The sequence below is a fragment of the Micrasema longulum genome, unplaced genomic scaffold (genome assembly GCF_059751315.1).
Source record: "Micrasema longulum isolate JH-2025_06_02 unplaced genomic scaffold, ASM5975131v1 h1tg000271l, whole genome shotgun sequence".
Classification (NCBI taxonomy): domain Eukaryota; kingdom Metazoa; phylum Arthropoda; class Insecta; order Trichoptera; family Brachycentridae; genus Micrasema; species Micrasema longulum.
This window is the reverse complement of record NW_028277475.1, coordinates 31,148-51,231: the sequence shown is the minus strand read 5'-3', so window position 1 is coordinate 51,231 and position 20,084 is coordinate 31,148. Positions and strand designations below refer to the sequence as shown.

At 32.9% G+C, this 20,084-nt stretch overlaps 3 protein-coding genes across 7 annotated transcripts in view; 1 reads left to right on the top strand and 2 right to left on the bottom strand.

The window, feature by feature from the left end:
- Positions 1–983, bottom strand: part of LOC148282993 (uncharacterized) — a 155,657-nt gene extending 154,674 nt beyond the window's left edge. For all 3 annotated transcript variants that reach the window (XM_088224177.1, XM_088224178.1, XM_088224179.1), the window contains exon 1: positions 555–983. The gene's annotated coding sequence lies outside the window, so the exon portion shown is untranslated. The remainder of the gene's footprint in view (positions 1–554) is intronic.
- A 1,467-nt stretch (positions 984–2,450) lies between these two features.
- LOC148282992 (pseudouridylate synthase TRUB2, mitochondrial) lies at positions 2,451–10,082 on the top strand. 2 transcript variants are annotated; one of them, XM_088224172.1, is made up of 5 exons: positions 2,451–2,765; positions 4,334–4,525; positions 6,779–6,995; positions 8,644–8,780; positions 9,814–10,082. In XM_088224172.1, the coding sequence occupies exons 1-5, from the start codon at positions 2,642–2,644 to the stop codon at positions 10,059–10,061; spliced, it is 918 nt and encodes a 305-aa protein (XP_088080298.1). In that variant the 5' UTR covers positions 2,451–2,641; the 3' UTR covers positions 10,062–10,082. The 2 variants fall into 2 exon arrangements, with proteins under 2 accessions (XP_088080298.1, XP_088080300.1); XM_088224174.1 differs by having other exon boundaries at positions 2,497–2,765; positions 9,356–10,082.
- Positions 10,083–11,557: 1,475 nt separating this feature from the next.
- LOC148282990 (nose resistant to fluoxetine protein 6-like) overlaps positions 11,558–20,084 on the bottom strand; it is a 36,476-nt gene continuing 27,949 nt past the window's right edge. For both annotated transcript variants that reach the window (XM_088224170.1, XM_088224171.1), the window contains exons 7-14: positions 18,818–18,973; positions 18,616–18,738; positions 17,117–17,362; positions 16,871–16,966; positions 15,841–15,970; positions 14,784–14,958; positions 13,022–13,164; positions 11,558–11,771 (exon numbers count right to left, since the gene is read on the bottom strand). In XM_088224170.1, coding sequence (XP_088080296.1) covers positions 11,595–11,771; positions 13,022–13,164; positions 14,784–14,958; positions 15,841–15,970; positions 16,871–16,966; positions 17,117–17,362; positions 18,616–18,738; positions 18,818–18,973 — 1,246 coding nt within the window. In that variant the 3' untranslated portion in view covers positions 11,558–11,594. The remainder of the gene's footprint in view (positions 11,772–13,021; positions 13,165–14,783; positions 14,959–15,840; positions 15,971–16,870; positions 16,967–17,116; positions 17,363–18,615; positions 18,739–18,817; positions 18,974–20,084) is intronic.

Sequence of the window (20,084 nt, the reverse complement as noted above, 5' to 3'; positions counted from 1 at the left end):
GTAATGGGTAAGAACTGACAGCTCCTAAAACTATTGTAAACATTTAAACATCAAGGTCTAATTAATTAAGTACATTTATTGTGAATCGTACATTTCAGATAATGATGAAATAAATACAATGCTTATCAGAATGCCTTTAAGCAAATAAAAAAAACTATTTATGTACCTACGTGAGAGAATGAAAACAATGCAATTGAATTGTGGACGATGGCGAACATCTTTAAATAATAGTGACAGATTAAAATAATAATGAACTGTAACTATTATTAGCTCATTTTAAACTAACAATTCAATATGTGGATGCAAGTTAATGAGGAAATACATAATTTAAAACGAGAAAAACTTTATTGCTTGTTATGAAACACAAATTATATCTATTCCGTTTTTGGCAGCTGATTGTAATGAACACCTTGAAACTGACATTATCAAATACTCGACTCCTTCAGAAAACTCGTGATAAATTATAAAATACTTCGCAAACGCTGCATAACAATACGACACGAAGTGATTTTGCCAAGTTGTGTAAACAGACTTAGTAAATAAGAGCAACTTACAGTTTTCACGAATCCTGTAAATCCAACTCACTCTAAAAACAAACACTCGAAACGCACACAAAACTAAGGTTAATCAACTGGCATAGAATAACAAAACCATCCAGCGGAAAATTGAATTAATTCACAATTACCACACTTTGAAACACACAAAATTTAGCCACTTATAAACTCGTTTTGTGATCACAATCGGCTCAAAAACCAGGGATTCTGCCGGTAACCCGTTACGCTGGCATCACTTTTAGAATTTTGGAACATAGCACAACGTAATACACTTTCACTAGATTTAAATGACATAACGAATACCGTAAAAATAAATAAATGAGATAAAATAAATTAATGAGATCGAATACGTGACCGAAACTTGTTCCGACTGCATCAACTATCAACTGTATCGACGCAAGCGCGTTGACGTTTTGAACGATGGACTGCGTTCAAAAACAAGAACGATCACATAATGACATTATTTCGAACTAGAAAACAAAATGATAGAATAAAAATATTGTATTTTGACTGACTATGATTGTTTTCGTGATTTTTCTTTATTGACTGAATTGAACTGCGATCATTTTTGTTTCCAATCAATATCGAAATCAGTTTTGGCAAATAAAATTTACCTACTTTTGTACATTACAAATTTTTATTTTGTTTATAAAGCTTCAACAGAGCTAATATCAAAATTTATTTTTTTCTAAAATGTTAAACATTAATATTTTCTGTTACTTTTTCATAATTGTTGTCAGTAAATCAAGTATTTGCATAAAATACACGTCAATTTAACACATGTTTTATAACTTTTTCATGCATTGACACAAGATAGAAAATATTAATTTCATTTTTTATTATGAACAATGTACTTAACAAACGAAATTGTAATAAATTGGCAATTGTTTCACAGATTTACATAAAATATTTCATAAATAATGACAGTGTCTTGGAATTTAATGATATTTTTTCAAGAGTGTATAATAAAGTAATGGAATTATGAAACATTAAATTTGCTGAACGATTTAACCATCCATTAAAATCTACTAATGAGTCAAAATTAGAAAGGGCAAAATATTTTTTATGTCTAAATATTATCTGAGAATAATATTTTTAAATAAACACTGAATTTTCAAGCAAAAAAAATAAATAAATTGAGTTACTGTCGTCTTCCTTGGGAGCACGAGCGGCCGAATTTCATAGTAATTGAGCATAAAAACTTTTGAAACGCAACCTCTTAAAATTTTTTCTATGACTAATAAAAAGGGGTGCGTTTCAAGTATACATTTTTACATTGGAAGTAGGTATTAGTCTGATGTTTAGCCATATAATAATTTATCAGGAATAAAATATAATAATATACTTTATCCCTTAACATTCTTGATCTTTTTTTCTCTTGTCTTTTATAATATGTACTTTTTTCTCTTTACTATGTAACATGTTCTTCATTATATTTGTGAAAAACTTTAACCGGATACATGTACTATTTTTTAAATTTTCATATTAAAACTGTTGAGTATCCTAAATAAAAATGTAATTAAATATAATAAAAAAAATAGTACCAAAACAAACGGAATCAAGAAATTCCAAATTTATTATCAAAATCAAATTTAAATATATGTAACAAAAATACAAACTTTCCAAATTTGATTTTACACTTAACAAACTGACTAAAATAAAAAAAAGGAATGATTTTTGAATAATGAGTACCTATTACATTTATTTGATCTTATAAAACCTTTATCTTTTGGTTTCGATTTAATAAAAAATGTATCGAATAATAAATAATAATCGCAGGTATAGTTTTAACTAATGGGTTTTGTTAAATAAACACAAAGTTTTTTAGGTAGATGGATACAATTCATTTAGAAATGTTGAAAGTAGAACATTCAATAAATAAGGAATGCTGAAAATACTTTTCCTTGAATTATGTGTGCGTCCGTCAACCGTTTCAACTTTCAGAACGTGGCCGAATTCTCCAAATGTCACATTTCATTATTATAAACATAACATGTAACCTCAAAAATAGTTTTGGTTTGAATAATATATGAAATATTAAATTATTTTTATTGATAAACCTTTAAATTTCTACATCATACATTAAAATGGATGTAATACGCAATCCTATACATGCATTCAAAGCATTAAATGGTATGGTTTGTGTTTATAAGCCCGTCGGTTTATCCGTCCGTAAAGTTTTGTCTACAATCAAATCGAAATTATGTCATGGTATGTTCAACTAAAATATGTTTATTAATTACTTTCTTAATACAGTTTTGTGCGGAAAAAATCATAATCATGATCGAGTGATTTCAACTCTAATATATGACATGGATGGTTAAAACTCTAGGAAATTCAAAGACAATACATTTTTTACTGTCATGTGTTGGATTACCCACGTATTAAAGTTACCCCTAATTTTAAAAGTTGTTTAAACTGCAATATTTCACTCCTGGACTGTCACCCGAAGCTTAGGGCTGATCCTTACCTTCATGTAATAAATATGTTAATAAATGCGTTTGTAGTGTTTAGAGTCGATTACTGTAATGGTATCTACGCAGGTCTGTCAATGAATAAAATGACTCGCCTACAGTCTGTATTGAATGCCGCAGTGAGACTTATTTTTGGAATCTCTAAGCCAGTCATATCACTTCACTACTTCGGGAATTACACTGGCTACGTTTTCCACAGAGGGTCGAATACAAACCTTGTTGACGTATAAGCCACTGCACAACTCTGCTCCAGAACATCTAAGGGAACTCTGCATTTCAGATGAACTAGCTGACAGACGTCTTACGCTTAGATCAGCTACATCTACGTTGAAAGGAAAAGTTATTATACCTCTACGCAAACAGCGCACTAAATTCGGCAAACGCGCATTTGCGGTCGCAGGTCCTACGGTATGAAATGCTCTCCCAGCAGAGGTCCGAAACTGTAAGAGCGAAGTGATGTTTCTGAAGAAACTTAAAACCCATTTGTTCTCTAAATCATTTGGCGGCCTCCGTGGTGTAGTGGTCAAGACGCTTGACTCACAGACGGAAGGTTCCTGGTTCGATTCCCGGTGAGAACGCAAAAAAATATGTGATTTTTCTCAATCCTGGATGATCTGTGATGTAATTCACAACTGTGATTGGGTCTCCTGGCCTGTTGTGCAAATAAAAAAAAAAATAAAATAAAAAAAAAAAAATTAAATGAAAATTCCTTAGCATGTGGTGACGAAGACCATTGTTTTTCTTAAATTAAAAAGTCAAAATTAAAATTATATCTTTATATCTTGAGCTTTCCTCCCATTGATTCGTTTGATTGTCACAAATTAACATTTAAAATTTGTGTTTTGAAACAAACTTTTTTGTCTTATACTTAGTTTCCATGATAAAATCTTATTTTATCTCTAATTCTTAATATTTCATAAATTTTTGACACTTGTGCAATAATATTTACACACATGTCCACCCTCATTCCATTATAACACCCACTCACCCACCCTCTCACACACTTACACTAACACAAACACACTAGCATGTATTGTACGAGTATTTAATGTATTTCTCTAGATATCTGTCATTGGTTTTATTCTCTGTATATTTTATTTGTTATATTTTTTTTACATGTATTACTGTTGATATCCCTAATAAATAAAATATAATCACTTTGTAAAGCGCCCTTGAGGTATTTTATAACAAAAATGGTGCTAAATAGTTTATCCATAATAATAATAAAAAAGGTGATTGAAATATGACTAAGATTGAAAAGGGGAATGATGATAAATTAATATTTAATTAATAAAAATTTCTCAGATCTCAATGCAATGGATAATCGTCCACCTCGCAAAATGGTCGAGATAACCGGCCCCACTAATGCTCCCATGAAAGTCAATCTCGTCCCAGATCTAACGGACCATCCTTTGGTCACTGGCCCTCGATTTCAAGACGACGACTTCAGAGCTAATTTCGCGTCATATCTCGACTACAACACAAGTGGAGTTCTAGGTAAATTTTTTTAATAGTTGGCTACAGTGGAGAAGTTGTTCCGGGCAGCGCAAGACAGAGAGGCCTTTTTAGAAGTGGTTGTCAATGTCGGGATAGGGCATAAGATGAAGAAGAGTCATAAATAAACACAATAAAACAAAAATGTTGAAATACAGAAAACTAATCAAGTTTCCATTCATAACACGGAAAATAATATAAATAAAAGAGTAACAATATTTCTTAATTGAACCGGATCGTGGGGTTCCGCGGTAGTGTTGTGGACTCACGGATCAAAGGCCCGAGGTTTGAACCCCGCTCTAACACTATGATTTTTTGGAAATGGCCTTAAAATTGAAATATTTAGTTAAATAATATGAACTCCAAAATCTGTTTAATTTCATTTTTAAAAAATGAGAAGAGGAAAATAAACAATTAATTTATCTGTAAACCGAGAAAAACTTACATCATAGAGTTATGAAATTTGTTTTGGAGACTTTTTCTACTTTTGAGAAAATAATGAAAATATTTTTGTTTTAAAATTTGTCCAGAGCCGTTCTTGCAAGTTACCTGAATATTTATTTTGATATTTCAAAAAAATGGAGCATGAATTTGACTCGGTCATCGTATTTTGTAGAATTTTTAATACAAACTAAGCATTGTAATAAGCTAATTTAGTTGTCCTGTTTCTTAACGCTTTGAGCACCGGCCGAATACACATAGAATTTACCCTGTGCCCGGCCCATTTTTGTGAAATTTCTTGCTTTGTGAAGGGTTTCTTAAAAGTGTCATAATTATGAACATGCTGAGTTAAATCAATTAAAACTTCTCATATTAATTTGAAACAATTTATTAAGTCTCACGCTTTTTTGTGCTTTGTATCCCAGAGCTGTGTAAACACATGGTTAAAATAACCACGCGTTGTGTCCCGGTCGCGTGTTATTACGGGGTTTACCAGCAGCGAAAAAGTACTAATAAAAGTCACTAGATGTCAATAAAATGAACTTTTTTAGACTGCTGGTAAACCACGTGAAACCATGGGACCGGGACACAACGCGTGGTTATATAATCACGTGTTTACACGGCTCCGGGATACAAAGTGTTAATATGCAAAACCAAAAGCATCCACATTTTTGTTACATAACCGGTAATGTCAATTTTTTAAACTTTAATGATACGGAAATTAAATCATAAGTCTTAATTATGAATCCGCATTTTGAAAATGCTACATACTTATCAAGTTTTAAAATTTTTCATCTAGTGACCTTGTGTTAAACCATTTAAATACCACGCAAATTCAACAGATTTTTTAATGCTTTTGCGAGAGAAAAATACTGTCAATAGGGATAAGTTTTGTTAGAGGATATTGTGCGGAATCAAAAGTGGAATGGTCTCTCAATCCATTTTAGTCAGCGTGATAAATTGGCGGTAAAACTTATTCTGTATATTTACTTGCAAATCTTTATGTTACACTCGTAGAATTAAGAATAGTCCAGAAGGAGCGTAGAATCATATTTGAATACATCGGACTGTGTCCAAAAATCCCCCCACTTTGTCCCACTTTCGCCGCGCGCATGCGCGAAGTCGCCGCGTAATGTTGCCAGATCGCGAAAAATATAATCATAACACAAATGTAAGATAATTACATTGAAAAAAAAAGAAATTTCTTAATTTCTCTAGAATTTTATTGCACACGAGGAAACATTGATTGACACAACAAAGTAGATAAATAAAGGGTCATTTAATAAGAATATTTGAATTAGTGAACTTTGAACTTAAAAAATTTAAAAAATATATTTTACGTTACACGGATATTTTTATGTCATGTTAAATAATATATGATGAGCAAAGTAGTAAAAAATTAAAAAACCCTGGCAACACTAACAAAATGTCCATTTTGTTTTCTTTGGCAATCTGACAGATGGCAGAATAATTCAATTTTAAAGTAATGCATTTGCTACTTACACATGAAATGTAATCCCATCCTGTTTCTTTTTGATCCCAGCAGTATTTCTACACTTTAAAATGACACAACACGACATAGTTGAATTCAAATCGGGAGTTGTGTACTGAGCGACGTCTACAAAGAAACTAATGGGTCAAAATGTAAAACTACTCCTTTAAGAGTAGTTTAGTCGCCTTCTGTTTGATGCGCGTATGCGGTTTCTAGACTATTCTTAATTCTATGGTTACACTATACCGTGCGGGAGGTGTATCGCTTGTGGAACCAAGACGGTAAAAAAAATCAATTTATGTAGTATGTAAAACATATTTTAGTTGTTGGAATTAACAAGGGCACCAAAACAGCATTTAAACTCAACACTGCAAAACCTACCCGGGCTTACAAAGTCCACGGGCAGTTTGGAGAGGCGACAGACACATATTTTGCTAATGGTAAAATTGTAGAAAAGGCAAGTCATAGGCATATCACCAGAGATAAAATAGACAGAGTGGTGGCCCACATGCAGACAATGCACCAAAAGAAAATGCTTGAGTAAGTACAAGACTCTCTTATATTTGTTTTTTAATGATGTTTTGTTGTACTAGCAATCTATTTGACCCAACTTGAGTGGAGGTAGGTGTCCTTATAATGGTAAATAACCTAAGAATTTGAAAACAAATTAAACAACACTGCATGTTAACAATATTTTGAGTTTGTCCAAATTTTTTTAGACAAGGACTGGATTCGACTCCCTGGGGAGCTGTTTATATTAACATATTACAACAGAGATGAAGAACATTTAAGAAAAGGTAATATAGAAGTCTAGTATATTTGAACATCTATATTCCTTCAATTCTTTCATCTGTTGATGTTTGTGAAGTTAAAGAGCTGAAACCTTTATTTATGCGGGTGAGATTCATCTAATTGAATTATTTCACCTACATACTAGGCAACGCCTGAAAATGTTATTTTTTCAATTTCTATACTTCTTCATGGACCAGGTGGATTTATCAACAATATTTTGAGTTTGAACAGTTGAGTTGAAACATCAACAGATGAAAGAATTGAAGGAATATAGATGTTCAAATATAGGCAGAATGGTGAATGTTACACAGTGTGTAAAGTGGCCACTTAAACCAGCCATTGACAGGTCATAAGCCCTGTAGATGCATAGACTTTTATATTACCTTCTCTTAAATATTCTTCATCTCTGAAGCTAAGCTGGCAGTGCACAACAGAGTTTTAGTCCCAACACTTATCTATGGAAGTGAAACATGGAACTGGCAGAGGAAGGATGAAAGCCGAGTGAACGCGGTTGAAATGCGATTCTTAGACGAATGTGAGGGAAATCAATGTATGACAGTTTTACGAATGATGAAATCAGGCGAGAGTGTAAATCTGAGTCAAGTATAATTGATAAGATCAAGAAAGGGTCTCTGAGATGGTTTGGTCACGTAGAACAAATGGGCGACGAAAGAATGGTAAAACATGTATATATGGTGAAAATAAACGGTAACGTGACATGAGGAAGACGAAGGAAGACGTGGCAGGATCAGATAAATCAAAATCTTAAGACTGGTCATGTCAAAAGCAGACAGAACCGAAGGGCATGCATGGCAAGATGTATGAATGTGGAAGAAGCTTGGAATGTATGCCAGGATAGACGTGTGTGGCGGTCCATTCTCTCTGCCTACGCCTACGGAGAAATGGCATGATGGTAGTATTAGTAGTAGGAGTAAATGACAAAAAATATTTTAAGCATTTTGAAAAGAGAGAGGGAGTTACTGACCACTGTCAAAAGAAGAAAAGCCGCATACTTTGGTCACATATTTCGCAATGAGTAGTATTGGCTTTTCCAACTTATTACGGAAGGAAAGATAGAGGGCAGGCGGGGTACGGGGCGGAAAAGAGCATCATGGCTCAGAAATCTTAGACCGTGGTTCGGTGTGCCGGATGCAGCAGCGCTGATTAGACTGGCCCAGAAACTTGATAAATTCAGAATGATGTTTACCAACCTCCGGTAGGAGCAGCAAAAGAAGAATTTGTACATATATTTTTTCTTTTTTAATAACATTAAACATACATTAATTGAGTACAGAGACACAGTTTACAGTGACACAACTAGGAATGACCCATGCCTGTATTTATTTATTTAAGAAGGTTAACATGAACAGAAAATATAAAAGGAAAATGTTTGCAGGTTATCAGGACTTGATATTTCATCGCAAGCGGCATATGAGTTACTTTCCTCTGGCCTGATTAGACCAGCCGACAACAAGATCCCCGTGATATATGGAATGAAATGCGTTCATTTTGAGTCTCCTAATTTTGTAATAGGTAAAACCATTACTTTAATGAATATTTTGTCTTTAGCTATGAAATTTCGCCGCGTGCATTCGTGATGTCGCCGCGTTATGTTGCGCGATGGGAAAAAATATAATCATAATACAAATGTAAGGTAAAAAAAAAGCAATCTGTTAATTTCTCTAAAATTTTATTGTGCATGCGGAAATATTGATTGACACTACAGAGTAGATAAGTAAAGGGTCATTTAATAAGAGTAATTGAATTAATGAACTTTGAACTTAAAATATAAAACAAATTTCATTTTTACATAAAATGGATATTTTTATATCATGTTAAATAATATTTAATTTTTTTTGAATAATGTCGGTCAAATGTCCACCACAGAGTTGTTTAATCAGAGGCGCAATTTTCATTAGTTCTCTCATTAGATGAGCAAAGTAGGGTAAAAAAATTTACTACCCTGGCAACATTAACGAAATTTCCATTTTGTTTCTTCTACAATCTGACAGATGGAAAAATAATTCAATTTTTAAGTAATGTATTTGCTACTTACACATTTATTTGCTAATTACACACGAAATGTGATCCCATCCTGTTTCTTTAAGATCCTAGCAGTATTTTTACACTTTAAAAGGACACAACACGCCATAATTGACTTCAAATCAGGAGTTGCGTACTGAGCAACGTCTACAATGAAACTAATGGGTCCAAACGTAAAACTGCTCACTTACGAGTAGTTTAGTCGCCTTCTGTTTGATGCTTGTATGCGGTTTCTGGACTATTCTTAATTCTATGAACAGATACGTTGAAAATTCACATTATTTTTAGTAACACGACACAGATGGGACAAAATATCAATTTTTCTTTTTCTTTAAACACTCGCTACCATCTGAATGTATTAATGTTAGATAAAATTAGCTTCATTTTTGTAAAATATAATTGAAATTTGCATCAAAAGTAATTTAGAAGAATGACAGAAATTTGCATCAAAACATTAACTGAAAACATCGTTTCCGGCAAGCTGCAAGGTATTATTTTATCATATTTTTAAAATGTCTTTCAGAAATCCAATCAATAAATGAATATGAAAAATACCTTCACACGATAATCCACGATATTGGAATGCAACTGAAGTCTGTGGCGCACTGTACCACAGCCCAATGCATCCGACAAGGAAAATTCACACTAGAACATGCTTTGCTGAAGAAACATTGGGACCTCCATAACATTATCCCCGCAATCCAGAGGTGTAAAAACATAATTCAAGAAAATGAAACATTATTAAAACCACGTGCCGCATTAGCAGTGTGATAAATAAATACATATTAAAGACATGCGTATTATTATTAGATTAATTTAATTATGTTATGTTAAGTTAACTTGTTTGCGGTTATGCTTGTTAAAATCGTGTCTCTCATTTAGGGAATATCGGCTATTGCTGTCAGTCCAAAAACGTTGGTAATGATAATTTAATTTCAATATATTTATTTTGTTTACGTTCATTACAAAAATATTTTAATGCATACATAACACGAAAAAATGAATACTAAAATTTAAATATACAAAGATGGAAAATAAAAATACCCAGCAATTATAGAAAAAGGACGCTCTCCTTTCTGAACATTTTTTCACTAATATGAAAAATGTCGATATTCGAAGAAATACGGTTGAGTAAAGACGTTGCTCTTCTTACTGGCTGTAAGCAGGAAGATGTTGGTTTTGTAAGCAGGAAGATAAAACAGCTTTAGCTGCCTATGTCTAAGGTAGTCATTAGGATCATAAAGAAAAATACTCTCCATTACACCTATGTTGATCGTAATACCACGGATTAATCGGAAAAAATACATAAGCAAGTATGCATTTCTTCTTTTCTCCAAACTATTGTAGCCAAGCATTCCCAGTATGAAGTCAGACGGGTACAACCACGGATAGTATCCGCACTCCCTTAAGTAAAGATACCTCAGAAATTTCTTCTGAACCATCTCCAGCATAAGAGAGTACTTCAATTCGTGGGGCGCCCAGCTCAGAGATCCACTCTCAAGTCTACTTCGCACCAATGAGTTATAAAGAAGCCTAAGAAGATAAGCTGGCTATAGCCTTCAGGGGGAGATATTGTTTCCCCATAAAAAAGAGTCTGCAACGAAAGTGTCCCAATATGTTAGTCAAATAAGATGATTATTCAACAGGATGCATCAGTCCATTCTTGTGCTACCGAGGGAAAAAGATGCCAATAGCTGGCAGTGTTTTCTTACATTTTCTATTCAGTTCGGCATAAACTGCCTATTAGTGAGGCTCACAGATGCGCCAATACCTACCTTCTCATCTTTTTCCCTAAGAGAGTTAGTGATTTATTTAAATGGAGATGAAATCACTCAGACGAATGTGTGGGAAATCAATGTATGACAGGGTTACGAATTATGAAATCAGGCGAGAGTGTAAATCTGAGTCAAGTTTAATTGATAGGATTAAGAAAGGGTCTCTGAGATGGTTTGGTCACGTAGAACAAATGGACGACGAAAGAATGGTAAAACAAGTATATATGGCGAAAATGAACGGTAACGTGAGACGAGGACGACCAAGGAAGACGTGGCATGATCAGATACACCAAAATCTTATGTCTGGTCATGTCAAAAGCAGACAGAACCGAAGGGCACGTATGACAAGATGTACGAATGTGGAAGAAGCTAGGAATGTATGCCAGGATAGACGTGTGTGGCGGTCCATTCTCTCTGCCTTCGCCTACGGGGAAATGGCTTGATGGTAGTAATCACTCCTTCCTACTCACAAATCAAAATAAAATGCAGATAGATAATAAGAAATATTTTAATTTGGCAACATAGTTTATCACAATTCTTTTTTAATCTCAGTTTTGTTAACATTCAGTCCTTGGTCCGCTTTTGGCTTAAGGTCAGCGTCTCCCATAACCAGCTTAATCAGCCGGAAAAAGGGGGATTCAAATAACAATGTGAAGACGAAACCAATAAGGAAACTTAGCATCACAAAGCCCAGGCCGTTGACAATCTGAAATAAAACAATACGTTAATGGTAACTAAACATATTTGTTTGTCTTTTTGGACCCAGAACCCTCTGAGCGTGAGGTAAGAATCTTAGTAATTACTACATAGGGGCTGCTAATATGTGTACATAAATCATTTTATTCTAGGAGTAAGTAGTTTTCGATAGGAAAGAGGAAATTAAATGAGAGGAAGAGAGGAGTGTTTAAGGAAGAGATAGTAAATGTTTCTTCATAAGTTACTTTAATGAGGTTGCTGTAGAAACATTGTTGGTACAGTGGCGGGTTTGCGGGTGAGACAATCACTTTAATAATCAATATTAATTACCTACTATAGGTAATCAATATTAGTTTATTTATATTATTAAAGTTTAGCAGTATTGGAGTATAAAATATATTGTAGCCTCACTAGAAATTTAATACCAAAACTGCCACTGCTTCGATAGTGGATGGGAGATGATTCCACAGTCGAGCCCCATGGAGAGTTTGTAAAGAAGGAAGAATTATGGATGGGAATTAAGAGGTAAAGTATGCTTCGATAAGCATTGAGAGAATTATGGAGTACAGTTAACAGAAGTGTAAGGGTAATCACCACTCTCATTTCAGTTGCCTACAATAATTAGATACGTTGTCATACATATTTAGAATGATGATTTTAATTTATTTTTTATTCTGTGATATTCCCGTCCCATTCTCTATGATTATTTTTTCTCTGATTATCTCTCCTTGATGTTGATGTATACGTAAGGCTGTTTGTGCTAAAGTAACCTACCCCAGAAATAGGTATGAATTGACTTAAATATCGGAAAGGGTCTATAACCATGTGTTTTATAAACCAGAAGTGATTGTACCCACTTTTTCCCATCCATTTAAATGGCACTGCTACCATTACCAATATGAACGCTGGGCTATGTACATGGCTGAAATTTGAATACGACTATCTCAGTTCCACATGTTTGTGGGTTACGTCTCTTCTGCGCTGACCGCCTCATGTAACGACCACTGTTGGTTGTTTTAGCTTTTCAACATGACAATATGTACCAATGATTATTTGGTTTATTACTGTTATAAACATGGTACAATATTGTGCAGCTGATTGTAGAACTTACACAATGTTACTCAGAAGAGAAATTAAATCATTTCTCAATGTAATATGTCAAATTTTGGTTGATTTTTTCCACAGATAATTCAAGATTATCTATTCAGTGATTTTTTTACTTATCCAAATTATAGGGTTTTGATTTTCTCGATTACTTACTGCAGTAGCTACACCGACTTCCCAAGTACTGTCAGTGTAACTGGAAAATGTTCTGATTACCATCGGGTTGATTAGGTATACGCAGTACGATACTCTGCCCAAAGGAATCCACATTTTGAGAGACAAAAACGAGTTTACAAACCCTGCAAAAGAAATGCTTAAATAAATAAAGGAAGCTGATGAATATGCCTGTCTGGGTATAAAAGAATTGAAATTCTTTTAATATTATCATTTTTACATTTTACTTATTTAAAAATAAATTACTATCAAAACTAAAATAATATTGTTATTGATTATTTATCTGAATATTTGAAGTATCTTCGTCGGTAACCTGCAATTAAAAAAACATGTTTCAAAAACAATTTTATGTAAATATTAAAATTTTTACACGACTTCCATTGTAATACAGACCCAGAAAATATTTACAGGCCAGTGGAGTGGCTACATGTAAAAAGAAAGTTCAGTGGTATGGGAAATTGGATTTACTTTAAGTTTGAAGTTTTAAATAAATAAAAAGGAAAAAAAGATAAAACGTCTATTCTCTGTTGTTATGAATTTATTTATTTAATACTTCACAAAAATATATTACAAAATTGAATTTACAATGTATTCCTCACTAGGAAACCTCGTGCCGAGGAATACATTTAACAATTTTATTTTAACTAATTGTTTTAGATTTTTTACATACAAATACAGAAAATAATTTAATTAAAATACAAACACATTGTTACAAATATCAACTAAGTGTAGGTAGCTTAGCTTTGATTATCAAAATTATAGGCTGACTATAGTTTTCAGGTGGATTCCATTTCTGTCCATTAACATAATTTTTATTTTCACTTTGAATTTTGAATATGTTGATGTGTCGCGAACAGTTTTTGGCAGACTGTTGAAGGATTTGGGTCCAAGATATAAGTGGGAACATTGACGCACTGTATAGAAATTGAAAATTTTATAAATATAGTATGTAATTTAAATATGAAATAAAATGTTAGTGTGACATTTGCTGTTTTTAGACAATGTTTGGACCTTTGCGGTTTTTAGTGCAAACTAAACTAAAATTAGTATGAATAGTTTAAATAAAAATAGTGGTTTTTCAAAAACTTATATATGGGTAGTAGTTGAAATCTTCATATTTGGATTTGTACAAATATTCAGTAAACACTGCTAAAAACCTACTATGTTTATACATTGATGAACTAATACACTAATTAATTAATGACTATATAAAATAATATCCTTTGAACTGTCAAACAATGAGTTATAATGGCGCTACATAGTGGTAGAAATGCTAATTAAAGGATATTTTTTGTTCATTTACACAAATTGATGTGGACAATAGCTGTTTTCACAAAAACATCACATTTTTAACAGTGAATTTGAGGTACTTATGATTTTTTTTGAAATATTTGGAAAATATTGACGCATAGACAGAATAATAAAATCCAATAATAACATTTTGGATATTTTAGGACATTTGATGTTTTTAGAACGAGGTCTTCAGTTACTGTTAGATAAATAATACCTTTCAACCTTGAAAAACTGTAAAACTAAATCTCCCTCTTAATATAATCATCTTCTTGCTCCGATAAAGAGGTAGCAACGATAAATTAAAATATTAATGTTTAAGAGATCAAAATGTTTTTTGAACTGTTGTTCAAAAGAGGAAAATAAATAGAAGACAGAAAATAAATTATACAATATTTTTAAGATTATCGAAAAATAGCAAAGAGTAATTATGGTATTATTTTAGTGTATTTACCTCCATTCCCAGTAAGACAAGCCAACATGAGCCAGGATACACTGAGGGCCCAAATGGACCTGCTGAATCCCATATACAAAGTGCTGGCAAATAAGCTCATATCTTTATCTGCAAATCCAAACATCATTGCGGAACCCGAACCCAGTCCTATCAACCAACACAGCGCTATTTTGCCCTGAAAATTAAACAACCACATAAAAAAAAGCAGCATGCTTCGTTGATTTTATTTTCCGGGATTAATACTAATCGTACAAATAGATTGATGACACACACGCGCCAAATTATTTAACTAGAAATCTAGAGCGTCGACCGAAGACAGCAACTTAGCATTTTCTGTTTAATACAATACATTATATTCTTAAAAATTTATTTTATTTTATTAACATATGCATGAAATCTGCCTTTTACAAAAATGCAGATTGAACAAACACCTTGCTAGAATGAACCTTTCCGAAACTTCTAGATGTAGGTTCTGCAGTGCAGATGAGGAAACACCTATACACATTCTATGTGAATGTGATGCTTTACATCATAAAAGGAGCCTCATCTGTTAAAACCTGAGGATGTTAAAGAGCTCGCCCCCTACCTAATAGCCTGATACTTTGCAGATCTGGCTTGGAGGGGGAGATTTAACATAATGAAAACTCTCGCTTTCCACACAGAAGTCAGGCTCTTTTTAGACTTGGGCTTGGAGGACAAGAACTATTCACTGGGATTCATCACGATATATCTTCACAGGTTGCAGTGGTGTCAGGAGCTTGCTCAGCACTGACCTCTACCTCTAAGAATAAGAATAGAACATCCAATTTTGTTAATAAAAACTCTTAGTGGAAGTTTACTATAAATCAAACTAAACTTAACTTGTAAAATGTATTTTTCGGCATGGTTTTCCCAGTGAGGAATATATTATTAATTCAACCATAGTATGACGTATTCTGGTGAAATATTAAATAAATAAATGAGATTCCGGAAAAGTTAAATTTAATCTTAATTTCATAAGTAACCAGTTAAATTTTGTGAACCTCTAATAATGTACACAACATATAAATCCCCTTACTTTGCTAAGTGGAAGCCTTCTCTTGTAGTGAGAGAAAATACAGCCGGCTGCCAACCCAATAAAGTTAGGACCGATTCTTGTCCACGGTCTTGAGTACACTACATCGTAATATGACCAGATATTATCAATGCTGCAAACAAAATTCACCGATTAAAAAGCAGAAATAACTTATTTGAATTACCAGCATTTGGATAAAAATTCAATCGGCTTCATTAGTCAAAAAAAAAAGACTTTTTGAAGCGCCCCCTTGTCCACAGAGAAAGTAATATTTTAAAACTTTTATCTTGGTATTTTGGTGTTGAATCATAGAAATTGTATAAAATCAATCATTCCCAATGAGGAAGTTCAGTGTTACGGCAAATTTGATATGAAAAATGATTTCTTACAAAATTAGTGCATTTAATTGTACGGTGGAATTTCTCAAAAACATGAAAATCAATAAAAATAAACTACTTTGAGTCGTCACGTCCAGTATCAGAGTAGACATTTTTTTCAACGTTTAGTGTATTCTGTTCTGCTTTTAAATGGCAACACAACTCACTGATAACAAATTGTGATGCAGAGCAATTTAAAAAATGATGACAATGATAATACAACACATAAAAATATCCTTTTTTTAATTTTGGCTTAGTTCGATAGTCTATTTACAAACAAAACAATAAAAAAACCCACTGAACTTCCTTATTATAGGGTATAGATCTTTTGAGGCGCCTTTTCCCTGATTTGTATTTCAAATGCCCTCACATGTTTTTTTTTACTGTTTTGAAAATGTAGATCATTAAAACTGTTTACCAAAAAAAAATGCCATTGAACGGCCGATAAGAAAATTGAGAGAAAAAATGGCAATGGAAACTGGCATAATTTAGAGGTTTTCAAAAATTAAACAAAAGCTCTTATTTTGAAAACCATACTACTTTCAAAAGCCGTGTTTTATTATTATGATAGGTCATGACCACGTTTTTCACCAGGTTCAGGATTAACCATGGTTTTTGGGGCACCCTATTTATAATTTTAAAATGTTTTTACTTACAATGGCACAAAACCAATGGAATATGATGCATATGCCGTATATGCATTGGCCGCAACGAATATTCCCACTACAGCATAAATTGTCTGCTTTAAATATCTGAAACATAATTTATTCTTATTTAATTTATATTATTATTTAATGTAAAGTTATTACCTTTCATGTAACAAAATTGACTAAGATACACTGCCATTGGAGTACCTACCAATGCAATGGTATTTAATACATTTTTACTTGAAATACACTTACGATGTTGCCAACACCAGCAGCAGCATTCCTAATATGCAGTTTTGCATATCACTGCTTAGATACCAACTCCATGTCATGCACATTTCGGCTTTAGGGTAGAGGTTATTAATAAACAGTAGATTCCTCCACCAGTATTTTTCGCAGTTTATATCATTTCTCTCCACCGTCCAAAATGCAGTTTGATTGTTCCGAGCAGCCGTTGCGATGTAGGCAAACCCGAGAGCTGTCATGTACGAAGGAACCAACCTAAAAATAGGAAAGTTCATTTATTCATTTAATTATTACATACAAACTTCATTTGTGGGCAGAATAAAGAATACAATTAGCTGACAAAAATCAGTAAAAAATGCGAGAATTCCACAGTCAGCTTGTTTTTGCCTGTTCGAGGAAAGACTTTTTTTAGTAAAAAGTAGACATTTTTGTTAGTTTTTTTAAATGATTGTATTCGGTGTTAACATAAATTGTGGCTGTTTTTTCTAAATGTAGAGAACCAAAGGACAAACAAAAAAAAGTAGTCAGCAATGTATTCTCCTTCATTATTTTACAACAAATAACTCATGGCATCTTCACAGTACTCTGCGCAAATATCATGAGGAGGGTTGACAGCTTTATTCCCTCAACTGAATGCAAACAGAAGGAGGTGTTGAAAATCCTCACTTTGTTTACTTGACATTCCATTTTGAAGGCTTGTAATTGAATCAAACATCTCGTAGAGCACAGAATTTCCTTTAAATTAACGTGCAACTATAACCATTTTTTTTAAACTTTTGGTGCTCATTGTTAAGTTTGGAATAAAATGGACACAACTTTTGTTAAGGCCAAAAACATATTTTACATTAAATGAAAACCTATTTCATAAGATATAAAAAGCCTGATAAAAAGAAGAAGCTGAGACTCAGCCTTACATAATTTTTATCAGGCTTTTTATATCTTATGAAATAGGTTTTCATTTAATGTAAAATATGTTTTTGGTCTTAACAAAAGTTGTGTCCAGCCGCTGAGATAAGCATTATCGACAAATTTAAGAAAGGAGCCCAGCGTTGGTTTGGACGCAGAGTGAAAGGACATCGAAAGAACGGCTAAAAATATTTACAATGCAAATGTTGATGGATGCAGAAATAGATGAAGAGCGAGAAAGACATGGCATGATCAAATTCAACAAATACTTGAAGATGGACATGCCAAAAGTCGAAATAATCGGCACGTCAAAAGTCAAAATAATGAGAAGTATGAATGTAGAGAAAGCGAGATCTGTATCCAAAGATATAACTATGTGGCATTCCATCCTCTCTTCTTACCCTTACGGAAAAACAGTGCGATGGTTTGTTTGTTTGTAAGAACCCCAAATGCTATAAATAAGTTTTTTATTTTCTTTTGGGCTCTCCTGTAAAATGCCAGTTTTTTGGCGTGTACCGTTAATTAGTATTACAATATGTATATTCATTATTCATTTTTCCATAGCAGTGCAAAAATTTGGTTGTTGAAAATAAAATAGAAACCTTAAAAATCTGTGTATGGTTCCATAAACAATAAGTGTCATTTTTTTCTCTAGACTTTCTATTTTTCCTGCATTTTTCTTTTTTCTTTCCAGGTCCATAAATCCGTATGCAAGTAAAAATCCACTGAAAATAAACAATGTAGATTAAATTTTTGTCTTTAGATATTAAAATCATAATTCGGCAAACAAATTATATTTAATACCTTATGCAAAAGAATGTATCAACAGAAAATGAAGAGTTGCTAAACGCCTGTAGAATCATAAGGTCTGATACATAATAAGCTGATGTTCTATTGTAGAAAAAGTCAGCAACGTACAGTACTCCGTGATTCAATACGATCCAGCAAATTGTTAATGTTCTGAAAATAAATATATTATTTTAAAAAACGAAATTCTTTCTCATTGCTTTTTATTTTCCATATTACCTGCTATTAACTTATTACTCTCTACGTAATTTGAATCTAGCAGGTAAAATGATAGTTTTTTGAAGCATTAATAGTAACTTTCATTTCATTATGCTCTTTAAAAATATTTTATTTATTTGCCAATTGTAGTCTGCATTACTTTACGGGTTGTTTAACCCATTGGATAATGCAGACTGTAAATATAAGGCAGAAGTTAATGAATAGAAAGCAGATAGCTGCTAAATTGCCAATATGTACAAAATAATAGGTCCATATTATCCGCAGAAGCCGTATTCAGCAAGCAAATTGTCCTATCAGTGGGTAAATTATGACTTGCATTCGTAGGGTTTCTGGGTGCGTAAAACCGTGCATGAGATCTCGCTCTAGTATAATTATTCGGAACATACAAACTGATCTCTATCAGTATATTTGGATTATACATACTTTCAAAAATCAGCTTATAGAAATGTTTCAGAGGAAAAATTTGACGACGAGATTCAAGGGTGTTGTAATCCAGCATCCCTGCTAGAAATAATGACAGATGCAAGAATGGATAATTGTTATTTTCTTTAAGATATAAGTATTGCAAAAATCGCTTTTAAACCTTCCCTTTTTAAGGATTTTAATATCAATATGTATTTAATTGCAATTTTGTTTCATTGCTTTACAAAATTACTTGTTTACCTTATTCCTTTTGAGTCTGTTAACTTATGTATACTAATTAGTATGTAAATATTGTCAATAGAAAATCCATCACCGCGTATGTAACATCACCGCCTAAGTCATTCAGGGGTGGAATTCTGAATGATCTCCCAGGTATAAAGAACGCATTTTTAGTGCGTAATTTGTATGGAAATTACATGCAAGCGTAGTATTCTCTACTCTCGGAAGAGCATTCAGAATGCAAGCCTAGATATGCCATTCGGCAATAAATATAATCAAACATTGCTAGTAAAAACGAAAAAAAAACATAAACAAGGAAGTTCAGTGCAATGGGAAATTGCATGTAACATTTTCATGTGGCATTGATTTTATTGTAAGCTGTGTGTATTCTAGTTACATTTAA